The 12,666-nt window shown below is 34.1% G+C and overlaps 1 protein-coding gene across 3 annotated transcripts in view; it reads left to right on the forward strand.

Moving 5' to 3' along the window:
- The window catches only part of STYX (serine/threonine/tyrosine interacting protein), a 38,173-nt gene extending 26,088 nt beyond the window's left edge, over positions 1 to 12,085 (forward strand). For all 3 annotated transcript variants that reach the window (XM_047863903.1, XM_047863905.1, XM_047863904.1), the window contains 3 exons: positions 175 to 247; positions 6,162 to 6,255; positions 8,402 to 12,085. In XM_047863903.1, the coding sequence (XP_047719859.1) occupies positions 175 to 247; positions 6,162 to 6,255; positions 8,402 to 8,475 (241 nt within the window). In that variant the 3' untranslated portion in view covers positions 8,476 to 12,085. The remainder of the gene's footprint in view (positions 1 to 174; positions 248 to 6,161; positions 6,256 to 8,401) is intronic.
- The last annotated feature ends 581 nt before the right edge of the window (positions 12,086 to 12,666 follow it).

Consider the following 12,666-nt stretch of genomic DNA (forward strand, 5'->3'; position numbering starts at 1 on the left):
GACCATGCTGTCGATTTTTCCTCTACATCTCCACCTCTCTGTAGTAAAAGCTGTATATGATTTCCTGTTTTAGGTAAATTTTTGGGATAAGTTCTTATTTTAGGTAAATTATGAAAAAAGTGAGATTATTCATGAAATAATAACATCACCTTAGTTTTCTTTTTTTGTTTTCAGAGATGCATTTGCTTATGTTCAAGAAAGAAGATTTTGTATTAATCCTAATGCTGGATTTGTCCATCAACTTCAGGTAACTTTTCTCTTCTTCCTCTTTAAGGTATCAGAAAATAGGATAATTCATTTTCTTACATCCATGTAGATTAAATGTAGAATTTACTTTAAATACCTAAAAATTGCCATAATCTAATTATTTATTTAATTTTATTATTATTTTTTAACTTTTTAAATTTATTTTAAATATAATCTCTACACCTAACATGGGGCTTGAATTCAGGGCCCCGAGATCAAGAGTTGCATGCTCCTCTAACTGACCCAACCAGGTACCCCCTAATTTGATTTTTTATTCAAGTCTACATTTCCAGTTAAAAGTTTTTTCTTTTTTCTTTTCTTTTTTTTTTTTTAATTTATTTATTTTAAGAGAAAGCGAGGGAAAGAGAAAATCCCAAGCAGAGTCCACAGTGTCAGTGCAGAGCCCATTACTGGGCTCAAACTCACAAACCATGAGACCATGACCTGAGCCAAAGTCGGATGCTTAACCAACTGAGCCACCCAGGCGCCACTCAAAAGTATTTTCTTAAAAGCTGCTATTACTGTGAAAAAAGGGTTAAAGGCACATTGTTAAATGTAAGATAAAATAATTGTTAGAAATTTCATTTTTTTCCCTCTATTTTGATTGTACACAGAGACAAGAGTTTTGATTCTAAGTATACTATGTATAGAAGCTTTTATATTTTATTTTCTATTTTATAGGCCTTATTTTTTCCATGTTTCAAATTTTGTTGGTGCCTAGAAGATGAACTAAAAAGACAGTAAGATAAACCTGTGAGGTATCTGATTAAACTAGTTTATTTAATTTTTTCCAAAAAGGAAAATTATGGATTAAAGGATGTCTTCTTACTCATTCCATCCAGTTATGCAGGAGTAAATAAGTTTTTTTGCCTTTTAACCCTGTTGTGTAAAAACGTTGTCTTTTTAAATTGATGTTTTTATTTAAAAAAGTAATATATACTTATGGTATTATATATACTTATGGTTAAAATTCAACAATATATATACAATTGTACCAGCATTTTTATATGTATATATGCATCATAACTTTATATTATTAATTCCTTATACATAAACCTTTAGATTGTTTCTAGTCTTTCATGATTATGAACAATATTGGGAAAAGTATCCTGGTAGGTACATCTTTGTTTACATGTGTGAATATGCCTATAAGATATATACATATATAGAGAGAGGAATTGTTGGGTCAGAGGCATTTGAAATTTGATGTTATCACGTAGTCTTTTAAAAGGCTTAAATAATGTAAGCCACCAGGAAACTAGAAGTACCTTTTTCCCAATATCACATTCAGTACCAATAGCCAAAAATATTTTATCAGATTTTTCTGATCATTGTCATCATGGTGGTAAAAGTGGCAACTCCAGTGGTTTGCCCATCTTCTATCAGATTATTGATATTTTTCTCATTGGTTTATAAGAGCTCTTTATATATTAAGGAACCTATTTTTAGCCAACTGAGTTGAAATGCTATTTTTATTATATACTGAACTCTTATCTATATTTGGGCCTATTTCTGGACTTTGTGTTCTATTCCATTGCTCTGCTTACTGCTGCAATTGTATCAAACAATTTTAAATACTATGATATTATATAAGTCAGTTATGTTATAGCTCAAGATTCCCTCATTAATGTTCTTTCTAGAATTTTCCTGGCAAGGTTTTAACATTGTGTGTGTGAACTTTACTGAAAAGAGCTCTATATTTTTTATTTTATAACTATGTTTACAGTTCAGAAAGAATTGATACCTTACATTTTTAGTCTTTGTCTCTAAGAATATATTCCATTTATTCAAATCAATTTTTATGTCCTCTAGTGTTTTAAAGTTTTCTTTTTGGGGGCACCTGGGTGGTTCAGTCGGTTAAGCATCCGACTTCATTCAGCTCATGTCATGATCTCGCTGTTTGTGAGTTTGAGCCCTGCATCGGCCTCTGTGCTGACAGCTTCGAGCCTGGAGCCTGCTTTGGATTCTGTGTTTCCCTCTCTCTCTGCCCCTCCTCTGCTCGCACTCACTCAGTCTCTGTCTCTCAAAAATAAACGTTTAAAAAAATTTTTTTTTATATCTTTCTTTTTGTAGAATATATGTATTTCTTATGAAATTTACAGTATCCTATATTCAACACAGTTTACTCAGCAGAATAGCCAGAATCTTATTACAGGTTATCCCTCCACTTAAAATAAAAGCCACAGGCCTTATTTACAATGACTTTTATAGCCTTACACTTGCAGTCCTTTACCTTTCAGTTCTAATCTCCTACTATCTCATTTGCTTACTATGTATGTTCCAGTCACATTGACCTTCTCACAATTCCTTGAAAATACTATGCATGTTCTCATCTCAAGGCACTTGCCCTTATTCCCCCCACCTAGAATGCTTTCCCCCAAACATCTGCATGGCTTGTTCCCTTAATTTTCCTTTGACTGCATTATTGCAATAGCATTCTAATGGGTATTAGGAATACTTGCTTCTGCCCTTACCTCCTAAATCCCTACATTCAAAAGAAATATTAGTTTGGACAAAAGTGGTAGCAAGGGAAGAGGTGAGAAGAGATCACATTGTGGATTTGACAGTATAGCTGACAGGATTTGCTGATGGATTGGATGTGAAGAGAGAAGATTAAGAGGAATCTAAGCCTTTATGGAAGATATGAAAGAAACTGCATGAGAAGATTTAAGGGGAATAAAATCAAGTTCGGTTTTGGTTACATTAAGGTTGAGAGGGCTTTTAGGCGGTAGGCAGTTATACACATCAAAGTCCAGACTTCAGGGGAAAGAACCATATATCTAATTAGTATTATATAGATGCCAATGAAAGCCCTGAGACTGGGTGAGATCACTACGGGAATGTAGATAGAGAAGAAGTTCCAAAACAACCCTGATGCACTCCAACATGTAGAGGGTGGGGAGATGAGGAATTAGCAGAAAAGATCGAAAAGAATGGCCAATGGGGTAGGAAAAAAATCAGGGTGGCTTGTTTGAGAAGTCAAGGGAAGGAAGTGTTTGAAGAAGTAGGGAATGATCCTACAAAGGCTGATAATAGGTCAAATAAGATAAGGGCTGAGAATTAACATTAGGTTAGGAACATGCGGTTATTGGTGTCCTTGACAAACAGAAGGCAAAGGATAAGCCTAATTGCTCAGCATTCAGGGAAAAATGGGAAGAGAGGAATGTGAACAGCAAGAATAGATAATTGCAGGAATTATGCTTTGAAGGGGAAAACAGAAATGACAGCTGGAGGGGAAATTAGGGTTATTAGGGGGGATTTTGTTTGTTTTCTAAAGTCTAGCATATTTGCTGTCTGGGCAATTCCAGGAGAACAGAGGAAATTGATATTATGCCAGAAATGGATAGTATGGTCTATTCTCTTTGTTGAGTTTATTATGTTTATTATTAACCCATTGACCTTGAGAGTTGATATGTCATCTCTTTCATTACTACATTTCTTCCTTGAGTCCTTTTATCTCTTCTTTGTATTCATTTCAGAAATGTCATATTCTCATTGAGTTCATGGAAAATTAATCATGTTCATTTGCTTCACGGAGTGATTTTCGTTTTTTTTTTTTTTTAATGTTTTATTTATTTTTGAGAGAGACAGACAGAGCGTGAGTGGGGAAGGGGCAGAGAGAGAGGAAGACACAGAATCTGAAGCCATCTCCAGGCCCTGAGCTGTCAGCACAGAGCCCAACATGGGACTCAAACCCACAAACAGTGAGATCATGACCTGAGCCAAAGCCAGACACTTAACTGATTGAGCCACCTAGGCGCCCCCATGGAGTGATTTTCATGCTGTGTTCTTCATATGACTTTTGGTTTATAATGTTGCCTTTTTTCCCCTTGTGACATCTTTATGTTAAAAAACCTACAATGGTTCCTTTTTGATTATAGGTCATCTTTGAATTAGAAGTATTCTTCTTAGATCAGCTATTTGCCCAATAGTGAAGTTGTGGGAGAGGAACCTGGGTAGTGGTTGGGAAAGACAGATAGCTTAAATTTTCCCAGTTGTCTTAGAAGACTTTCTTACCAACATTTTTCTCTGGTGGTATGACTACTCAATGGAGTAGGAAGCAGAGCCCCCCCACCCCATGTCACAGGTTTTTCTCATTTAGATTGATGAACACCTCATGCATGTTAGAATCACCCAGAGGAAGCTAAGCTAAACCAAGTAAGTGAGAATCACTGGGGGTGAGACTTAATATTTAAGTTTTTTTTTTTTATTTTTGAGAGAGAGACAGACAGAGAGACAGAGCACAAGCAAGGGAGGAGCAGAGAGAGAAGGAGACACTGAATCTGAAACAGGCTCCTGGCTCCGAGGTGTCAACACAGAGCATGATGCGGGACTTGAACTCATGAATCCTGAGATAATGACCTGAGCTGAAGTTGAATGCTTACCCAACTGAGGCACCCAGATGCCCCTATATATGTATTTGAAGCCTCTCCGGTGATCTTTAGGTATAGCCAGACTTGGAGAATTATTGGTTAAGGTTTTATTTTTAACTAAGATCAGATATTTGGCTTCATACTTCACCTTACTATCATATAGCCTGTTTCTTGCAAAAATATCATGTGTGGGCATTCACATTTTCCCTGATATGCCCTACCTCATCCCACAGCCCACTCACATTTCCTGATCAGCATACTATTTAAAGGCTTATTAGTTTTATCTTAGGCACACCATCTTTCTTTGGAGAACTCTGAAGTGTAACCCATTCTGCCTGATTTTTGCAGTCAGGCATCTTGTGTTCTAGCTTGTCTGGTTCCATTTTTTTTTTTTTTAATTTACTGTGGAATATAATACACATATAGAAAATGCATAAAATGTAAATACACATTCATGTAACCACCATTAGGTCAAGAAACTGAACCTATGCTAGGATCTCAAAAGCCCTGTGATGCCCCTTCCCAATCACAGACAATCTTTCTCCTTTTATAAAGGTAACCACTATTCTGACCTATTTGGTAATTATTTCTTTAGTTTTCATTCTTCTCATATTTACGGTTATGGTTGTTTCCTAGTTTCATCAAATGAGGTGTTCTCTATTATCAGAGGAGAGGGATAGAAATGCCTTTATTCTTCCATGTTTGGAGGTAGAGGACTATTCATTTTAAGGGATCAGAAAATCAAATACATATTTGAATCAAATGCCTTATATTAGTCTCATTTTTAAAGGGGTGCCTGGGTGACTAAGTCAGTTGAGCATCTGACTTCAGCTGAAGTCATAATCTCACAGTTCATGAGTTAGAGCCCATGTTGGGCTCTCTGCTATCAGTGTGGAGCCTACTTGGGATCCTCTGCCTCTCTCTCTCTCTCTGCCTCTTCCCCTCCTGCATGTGCACACACTCTCTCTCTCAAAAATAAATATTAAACAAATAACTTCTCCAAAATACAGTATTATGGTGTAATGGGGAGGAAGGAGTAATAAGTTACATTAAAAAAAAATAATAAAATATTCTACAAAAACATTTTATCTTTATTGAACTTTATTTCATTTTATTCTTAGTCATTTTATGAGATTGCCTGTTTGGGTTTGTGGTGTGTGTGTGTGTGTGTGTGTGTGTGTGTGTGTGTGTGTGTGTGTGTTTTAACAGAGGAGCTTAGACATCATGTAATTAACACCGCAGAGGCTTGTGTTTTAACAGAGGAAGTCAGAGATCATATAGCTAATGCCCCAGTGGCAGAGAACATACACCAGCAGTTCAACGTATGATACCCTAGTGCAAGCAATTAGCTTGACTTGATTTATAGTTTCATCAGTAAATGCAAAATTATGAGGTCAGAATTTTAAACCTGTATTTCTCTTACAACAATTATGGCACCAGATTTTTCAGTATCAATAAGAATACCAGTAATGAACATGGTAACCACTGTTTTGGGTACCCAAGAATTTAAATGTATATTCAAGTTAATTAAATCTTTTTTAGGAATATGAAGCCATCTACCTAGCAAAATTAACCATACAGATGATGTCACCACTCCAGATAGAAAGGTCATTATCCGTTCATTCTGGACCCACAGGTAAGGATGTTTTTTCATTTTGGAGAAGGTTGGGGAGAGAGATGATGGTATGAAAGGTAGAAAGCACCTTTTGCTCTTTATTGGTTTTACTGAACAATTTAAATTGTTTAGAAAACTTGGGGTAGACTATTGAATTAAAACAAGGTAATTGTAAATTTTAATTTTATACTGAATACATATGTATTATATTGAGCTTCTACTGTGTAAACACCACTGTACTTGGTTAATAGAATAGGCTAGTTAGAAGATCACATTTCTGCTTCGTTTTAGTTTAAGTCTTTAAGTGGTGTAACTGCTGTAAAGATTAAAATAAGAGGGATCTGGAGAAGGGGCTTTAAGTACACTCCATGATCTTACTAAAAATAAAAGATGGTTAAATAAGTGAAAGCATGTTTCAAGTTAAATAGGGTGACTAATGTGAGCCACCCCAGTTTTTCTCTTGTCATCAATATTTCAGTCCCTTCTCCCTTTCTTCCCTTTTTCAGAGTATTCTCTCCATTATTTTCAAAGTTAATGATCCAAGCATGCTGTCAAAATCTTTTATCTTTCTTCTCTAAGACCTTTGTTACCCTTGTTTGTATCCTTTCCTTTTTACTCAATCTCAGTCTATTTCAGGTTCATATTGGCCTCCTATCCAAAGTCTAACTTGGTTTATTCTGTACATTCTTGCCAGATTTATTTTCATAGAAGATAGTTCATAAAAGATAGTTCTAATGTATTTTTCCTGTACAAAAGCCTTCATTGGTTTTATTCCTACAGAAGAAAACATAGAGTGTCATAGTAAGTAAAGGCACTTCTGATCTTGGTGTCTCTCAGAGTTCCTCTTTATATATGCATTCCAGAAAACTGAACTCATGGTTTCATTTGTGTCTTCTTTTCTCCACCTAGAGTGCATCACATTGTCTCTCTACCCTTAAAAACTTAGTTCACACGTTACTCAAGAGAAAGGATGATTAACTTAATCTTCCTCCAATCCCTAGTTATTTGGAATTCCTATACTCTAGAGCTTTATTTGTACCTCCTCACTTTCTGCTTGCATTAGTTGTTGATGTTTCTTACCTCTTTTAGATCCAAGTTCAGCACTTCATCTGAAACTCAGCTAGACCAGCTGTATTTAGCTTTATGGCTAGCATATTTTCTTTATCCCATTGCCTTGATATTCTATCATTATTTTATTGATCTTATAGTGAGACATTAGTTTCATGTTACAATCCAACCTCTGATACAACATTATTACCATGATTTAGCCCAACCTTTTGGGCATAACTTTAAGCTTGTGCCATTGTTAGGCAGATAACACAGTAGACCCTTTACCATTTTAATTGTTCCCCTAAGTTTTCCTCCATGGAGACTCAAATTTCTTGACTATAACTATTGGCCATATAGGGGTAACTTTGATTCTATGTGGAAAATTTCTGTACTAGCAGACTTTGATGTAAAGAGTAGGTAAAATAAAATCTGCTCTGTGACATCCCATCCTTTCTCTTAGTTTTAGACTTCTTGGTAATCAAACCACAGCTTCACTGGAAAAATATTTTCAGCAGTGTCTATGAAAGCAAAAAGATAATCATATCTCAAAAATAAGATTGCAAAAATACAAAATTAATCTCTTAAAGTTTATGTTCGAAGTCACAGGTTTATGGTGCCTAAAAAACAAACTTGGCAACCAAACATTTAGGTACCATTATCTCTTTAAAAATTCTGTTTTCAAGATATTTTAAAAATTAATGATTGTGGGGCACCTAGGTGCCTCAGTCGGTTAAGCATTTGCCTTCCACTCAGGTCATGATCTCACACAAGAGATTGTGAGTTCAAGCCCCACATCGGGCTCTCTGCTCTCAGTGCGGATCATCTGTCCGCCACTCCCCCCCCCAAAATAAATAAGTAAATAAATAAGTATTAATGATTGTTATTTGTAATATCTAAGACATAGTTAATTCTCAAGAGGGGAAATATATCCTGTCATGAAGATATAAAATTGTTTGGGTAACAGAAGAATTTACTAACATTCACTAAAAATTCAGTTATGGAATTCTAGTGAATATCCCTACATTTATGAAAATGAAATTTTTACTGGATCTAACATTGTAGCAATTGGACTTATTTAAGTTCCCATTATATGTTATATTCATGCAATAATTTTTAGGCAGTTTGAAGAGAACACATGAAGAAGAAGATGATTTTGGAAACATGCAAGTGGCAACTGCACAAAATGGCTGACTCGAGAGCAAGATTACAGAGGATGTGAATTTCTATTTGGGAAGGAGAAAATACTAGAGACAATAATAATGTAAAATGGTAAAAATACAAGTAGTTTTTTTTTTTTTTTTTTCAATTATATGTTGCTTCCAGACGTGTTTCTCTGCAACTTGTTGAGCAACATTTTAAGAAGATGTTGGACTTCTGCAATAGATGGCACTGATGGTTTTACTCCTTTTTTCTTTTCTTTTTCCTTTCTTTCTTTCTTTTTTTTTTTTTTTTTTTTACACTTTACAGTTTTATTATAAACCAAGAATTTTGGACTTGCAAAGAGGTATTATTGCAATAATGCACTTTTCATACTTGAAATTTATTTGTATGATATAAAGTTATTACTTTAAACAAAATGCAAGTTGGGGGGATTTGTTTATAAAATCTGGGTAATTTATAACGAGAATTTCCTAAAGTTTGCTAAAAATTCATTTTGTGTTCTATATATTACATTTTAAAAATAATTTTACAGTTCACTTTTATGATGGAACCTCTTATGGAAACATTAGCAAATGCAGAAATCTGCCACATACCTGTTTTAGTATAATTCAGTAGCTTCATTACCCTTTTATTTTTTTAAACTTCTTTATCCCTTATTAATAATATTTGAATCATGACATTAGCCAACTCTTCTTACTTTAACATGATCCAAGTATTGCTTCTATCCCTATTATCTTCGTAATTTGTTTATTCTAAAGAAAAAAAGTATAATGAACAGAGGAAGATGTTTTGCTTGGTGATACCAGATGCTAAAAAACAAGGAGTTTTAGACTTTTGAGTGACTTTCCTTTTTTCCTTAACAGCCAAATGTTGTGTTTGTTCTTTTTAGAGTTGCCTACCCCATTTTTTCTCTGTCCAAAATAGTTCGAAATAGAATATAATAACCAATGTAGCACTATTTTTTTTCTAAATGAAGCCCAAAAGAGAAAAGTGCCTTGCATTATTAAAAAATTAAAAATAAAAAAATAAATCTTCACGACCTCTAAATTAGTATGTATAACGGTGAAAAGTTTTTAACGTTCTTTTGTAATTTCTTTTTCTTTTTAACCACAAATTAGTTAAAACAGAGTCTGCGGCTTAAAGAAACCTCAGTAAGTTATTAATGTGAAATATTTACTCCTTCATTTTATGTTGTCTTAATGAGTCTGTGAGGTTGTTCTGTCTCAGATAGCAGCTTTTCTTGAAGATGCATTTATTGGGGAAAGTGGTTTGTGGGAAACCTCATTGTATTTAAAATTAGTGTTTTAATTCTTTACATTGAGTTAATCCAAATTTCCCCCATAATTTGCATTAACAAAGTCACTTTATGGATCCTTAATTCTCCATATTTTTATTTATACATATAAAGATTGTTCTAAGAAAAACATTTTTGCTATTTTAAGTATGCCATGAGGGAGGAGAGGAGTGTTTTTAACTTTTTATAGTTGATTTAGGGTAGCACAAACAAAACTCCTTTATATCTCATTTTTCAGTCCTCTCTTGAGGTGCTTTACTGATGGGAATGATTTCCATACATTCCCTTGGTACCATCAGGTACTATGCAAGGTAACCCATTACACCAAGTTACTTGTTTTGCTTTCCTCCCTACAATGTAATATAATACAGTAAAAAAGCTTTTTTTTATCCAGCATAGCAGGAGAGTGGAAATGAATTAAAATTGTTTTATTAACTAAGAGTTAATTCCTATTGACCGAGGTGGTATTCTTCTGATTCCTTTCTCTTCCCCTATTTTACCACCCTGAGAAGAGCCTATGATTAATCCCACTGTGGTCTTGTATTCTGTTGTGTGATTAGGTCATGGTGTGGTAGTCCAGTAGAGTCAAGATTTGCATTGTGTTCAGAAATTCCACTTGGCAAAATGCCAGATAACACAGCTTTCCTGTATATAGATCACTATATAGGTCAGCAAAAACCTCTCTTGCAACCTAATAATCTGTGATGCTTCTTCATTCAGCAGAAACTCTGCTTAAAAGAATCTTCGTAATACTACATTTAGGTTTTAAAATGAGGGAGTTAAGATTTTTAAACTTAGTTTCTTAAATACACATATCCTCTCTAGTCTGGCCAAAAATACAGATTTGGTCATTTATTAATTTAAAGCTGGTAATTTTCCACTTTTTCTAACCACTGTAATTTTTATGTTGTCACTGAAGTGCCTGCCCAGCACTGTATATTAAAGACTGTCTCTTGAACACTAGGAAAAGGGACTATCATCTTCTTGAGTACAGTACTAATGGGGACAAAACATGAAGTTTATTTTTCTTTCATGTAAGAACACCCCAAGTTTGTTTTACCTAAATTCAACTAGTTCTGGTAGCTCTTCTAGTCTTTCTTCTGTTTGGTTCCATTTCTGTTAATTCTTTTATTTCTACAGATGTTTTGTGATAGTTACCTATAATACATTTAACCAATCATGACTTTTTTTCTAGGCTATTTGAATAATGTATGAGTGATGTAGCACCTAATTTTAGACATTAAATATGTTATCTGGGCAAGGATTTAAACTGAAATTGCAGGAAAACTGCTTTACTGTCCACGTTAAAAGTATGAAACAAGTATTGAAAATATTCAAACTGGAATGGCAGTATTCTTACCTTCTAATTTTAATTAGTTCATGTTAATTTCTTATCTATTATGTGTTTAAAGAGCAGTTACCTTTATTTGTATCTACTCTATGGTGGAAATGTTAAACCATGATAGCTTCTGGCTTCTGATACCAACTCTCAACCACTTAACTTTTACAGCAGAATATTTGTTTTGGGGGGAGGGGGATTTTGTGCTTCATATGAGTTTAGAAGTAATGTCAGAAAATGTTAAGCATGTCCTTTTTAAGAAAATATAAGGTTTCTAATTGTCTAATTACCATGGTAATTCAAGTGAATTAGAAGTATTTAACTGCAATCTTGAATTATAAAGTTGGGATGCATATATATATACACACACACACACACACACACACACATATATATCAGGATCTCAACTTGATGTAAAGTAAATGAGCAGTTACCTGGCGGATTTTTTTTTTTTATAACTGGTTTAATCCATAATTCCATAACAAACTTAGCTTCACTTCAGTATTTACTTTGTCCATCCAAACATGCTCCAATATGGAAATGATAGGAAATAACTAAGATTACTAAAAGATTTTATTTTATTTTTAGAAAGATAAGTTTCTAGGATCTTTGAATGCTGGATTTTTTTGTCTTACCCATCCATGGCAGCTAAAAAAAAAAAAAATCAAAATATTCAGGTTTACATGTTAGCTCTCTCATAGGGAGTTGCCATACCTCACAGTTCAAAGTGTATTCTATAGATCAGTAACATTATACTGACATGTAATTGCAATTTACTATGCAGCAAAAATGATTCAAGAAGAAAAATAACCTACAGTGTCTATTTACCTTTGTATAGGGAATTGCTTAAGTTACTCTGCTTTTAACATTTGTACTTGGATAAAATGCTTATGTATGTATAGGAATGTCACAGTGCAAGATGCTGCTAGCCCAGGCACAAAGTATTAAAATTATTTTGTGAAGATTGGTGGTTGTATTAAAACTGTTGTGCCATTATACCTCAAAAAGATTGAAACGTTCATTTATACTGCTTATGCCTCAGAACTACTTTAGATTGTTGTCTTCTAGGTAAAAGTAACCTGCTTTTACTACCTCAGATTAATAAGGATGAACAAACATTGGATGTTAAGCATTTAAGAGTATCTTGCAAAAACATTGTATGGTCACACACACACAAATCCAGGCAAGGCCTGAATTTTAGCTCAAGAATATTTCTTAAGTATTAGTTGAACAAACTTGGACTTGGAAGTAAATTCATGTCTGAAGGAAAGAGTATAAATCATCCACAGAGCAGCTTCTAGCCTGTTAAAAACAACACTACTTGTGTTCACAGTACCATATTCCCCATCAGCCTACATACTACTTACTCTTCATCAAATCTAAGATGCTATCACTACACTGTTCTTTTAGATACCACTAAAAGGCAAAATATTGTTGAATAAACTCTGGCAAGCCATTGATCAGAAAACGCATCCTGATTTCCAAAATGTTAGCATAAAAAATGTGCATCTTAGAGTCAAGGAAATATAAAAATACAAAATATATGAGGCATGATAAAAATCACAACTGTCACTTCACCCTATCTTTT

This window comes from Prionailurus viverrinus, chromosome B3 (genome assembly GCF_022837055.1).
Source record: "Prionailurus viverrinus isolate Anna chromosome B3, UM_Priviv_1.0, whole genome shotgun sequence".
In the NCBI taxonomy this organism is placed as follows: domain Eukaryota; kingdom Metazoa; phylum Chordata; class Mammalia; order Carnivora; family Felidae; genus Prionailurus; species Prionailurus viverrinus.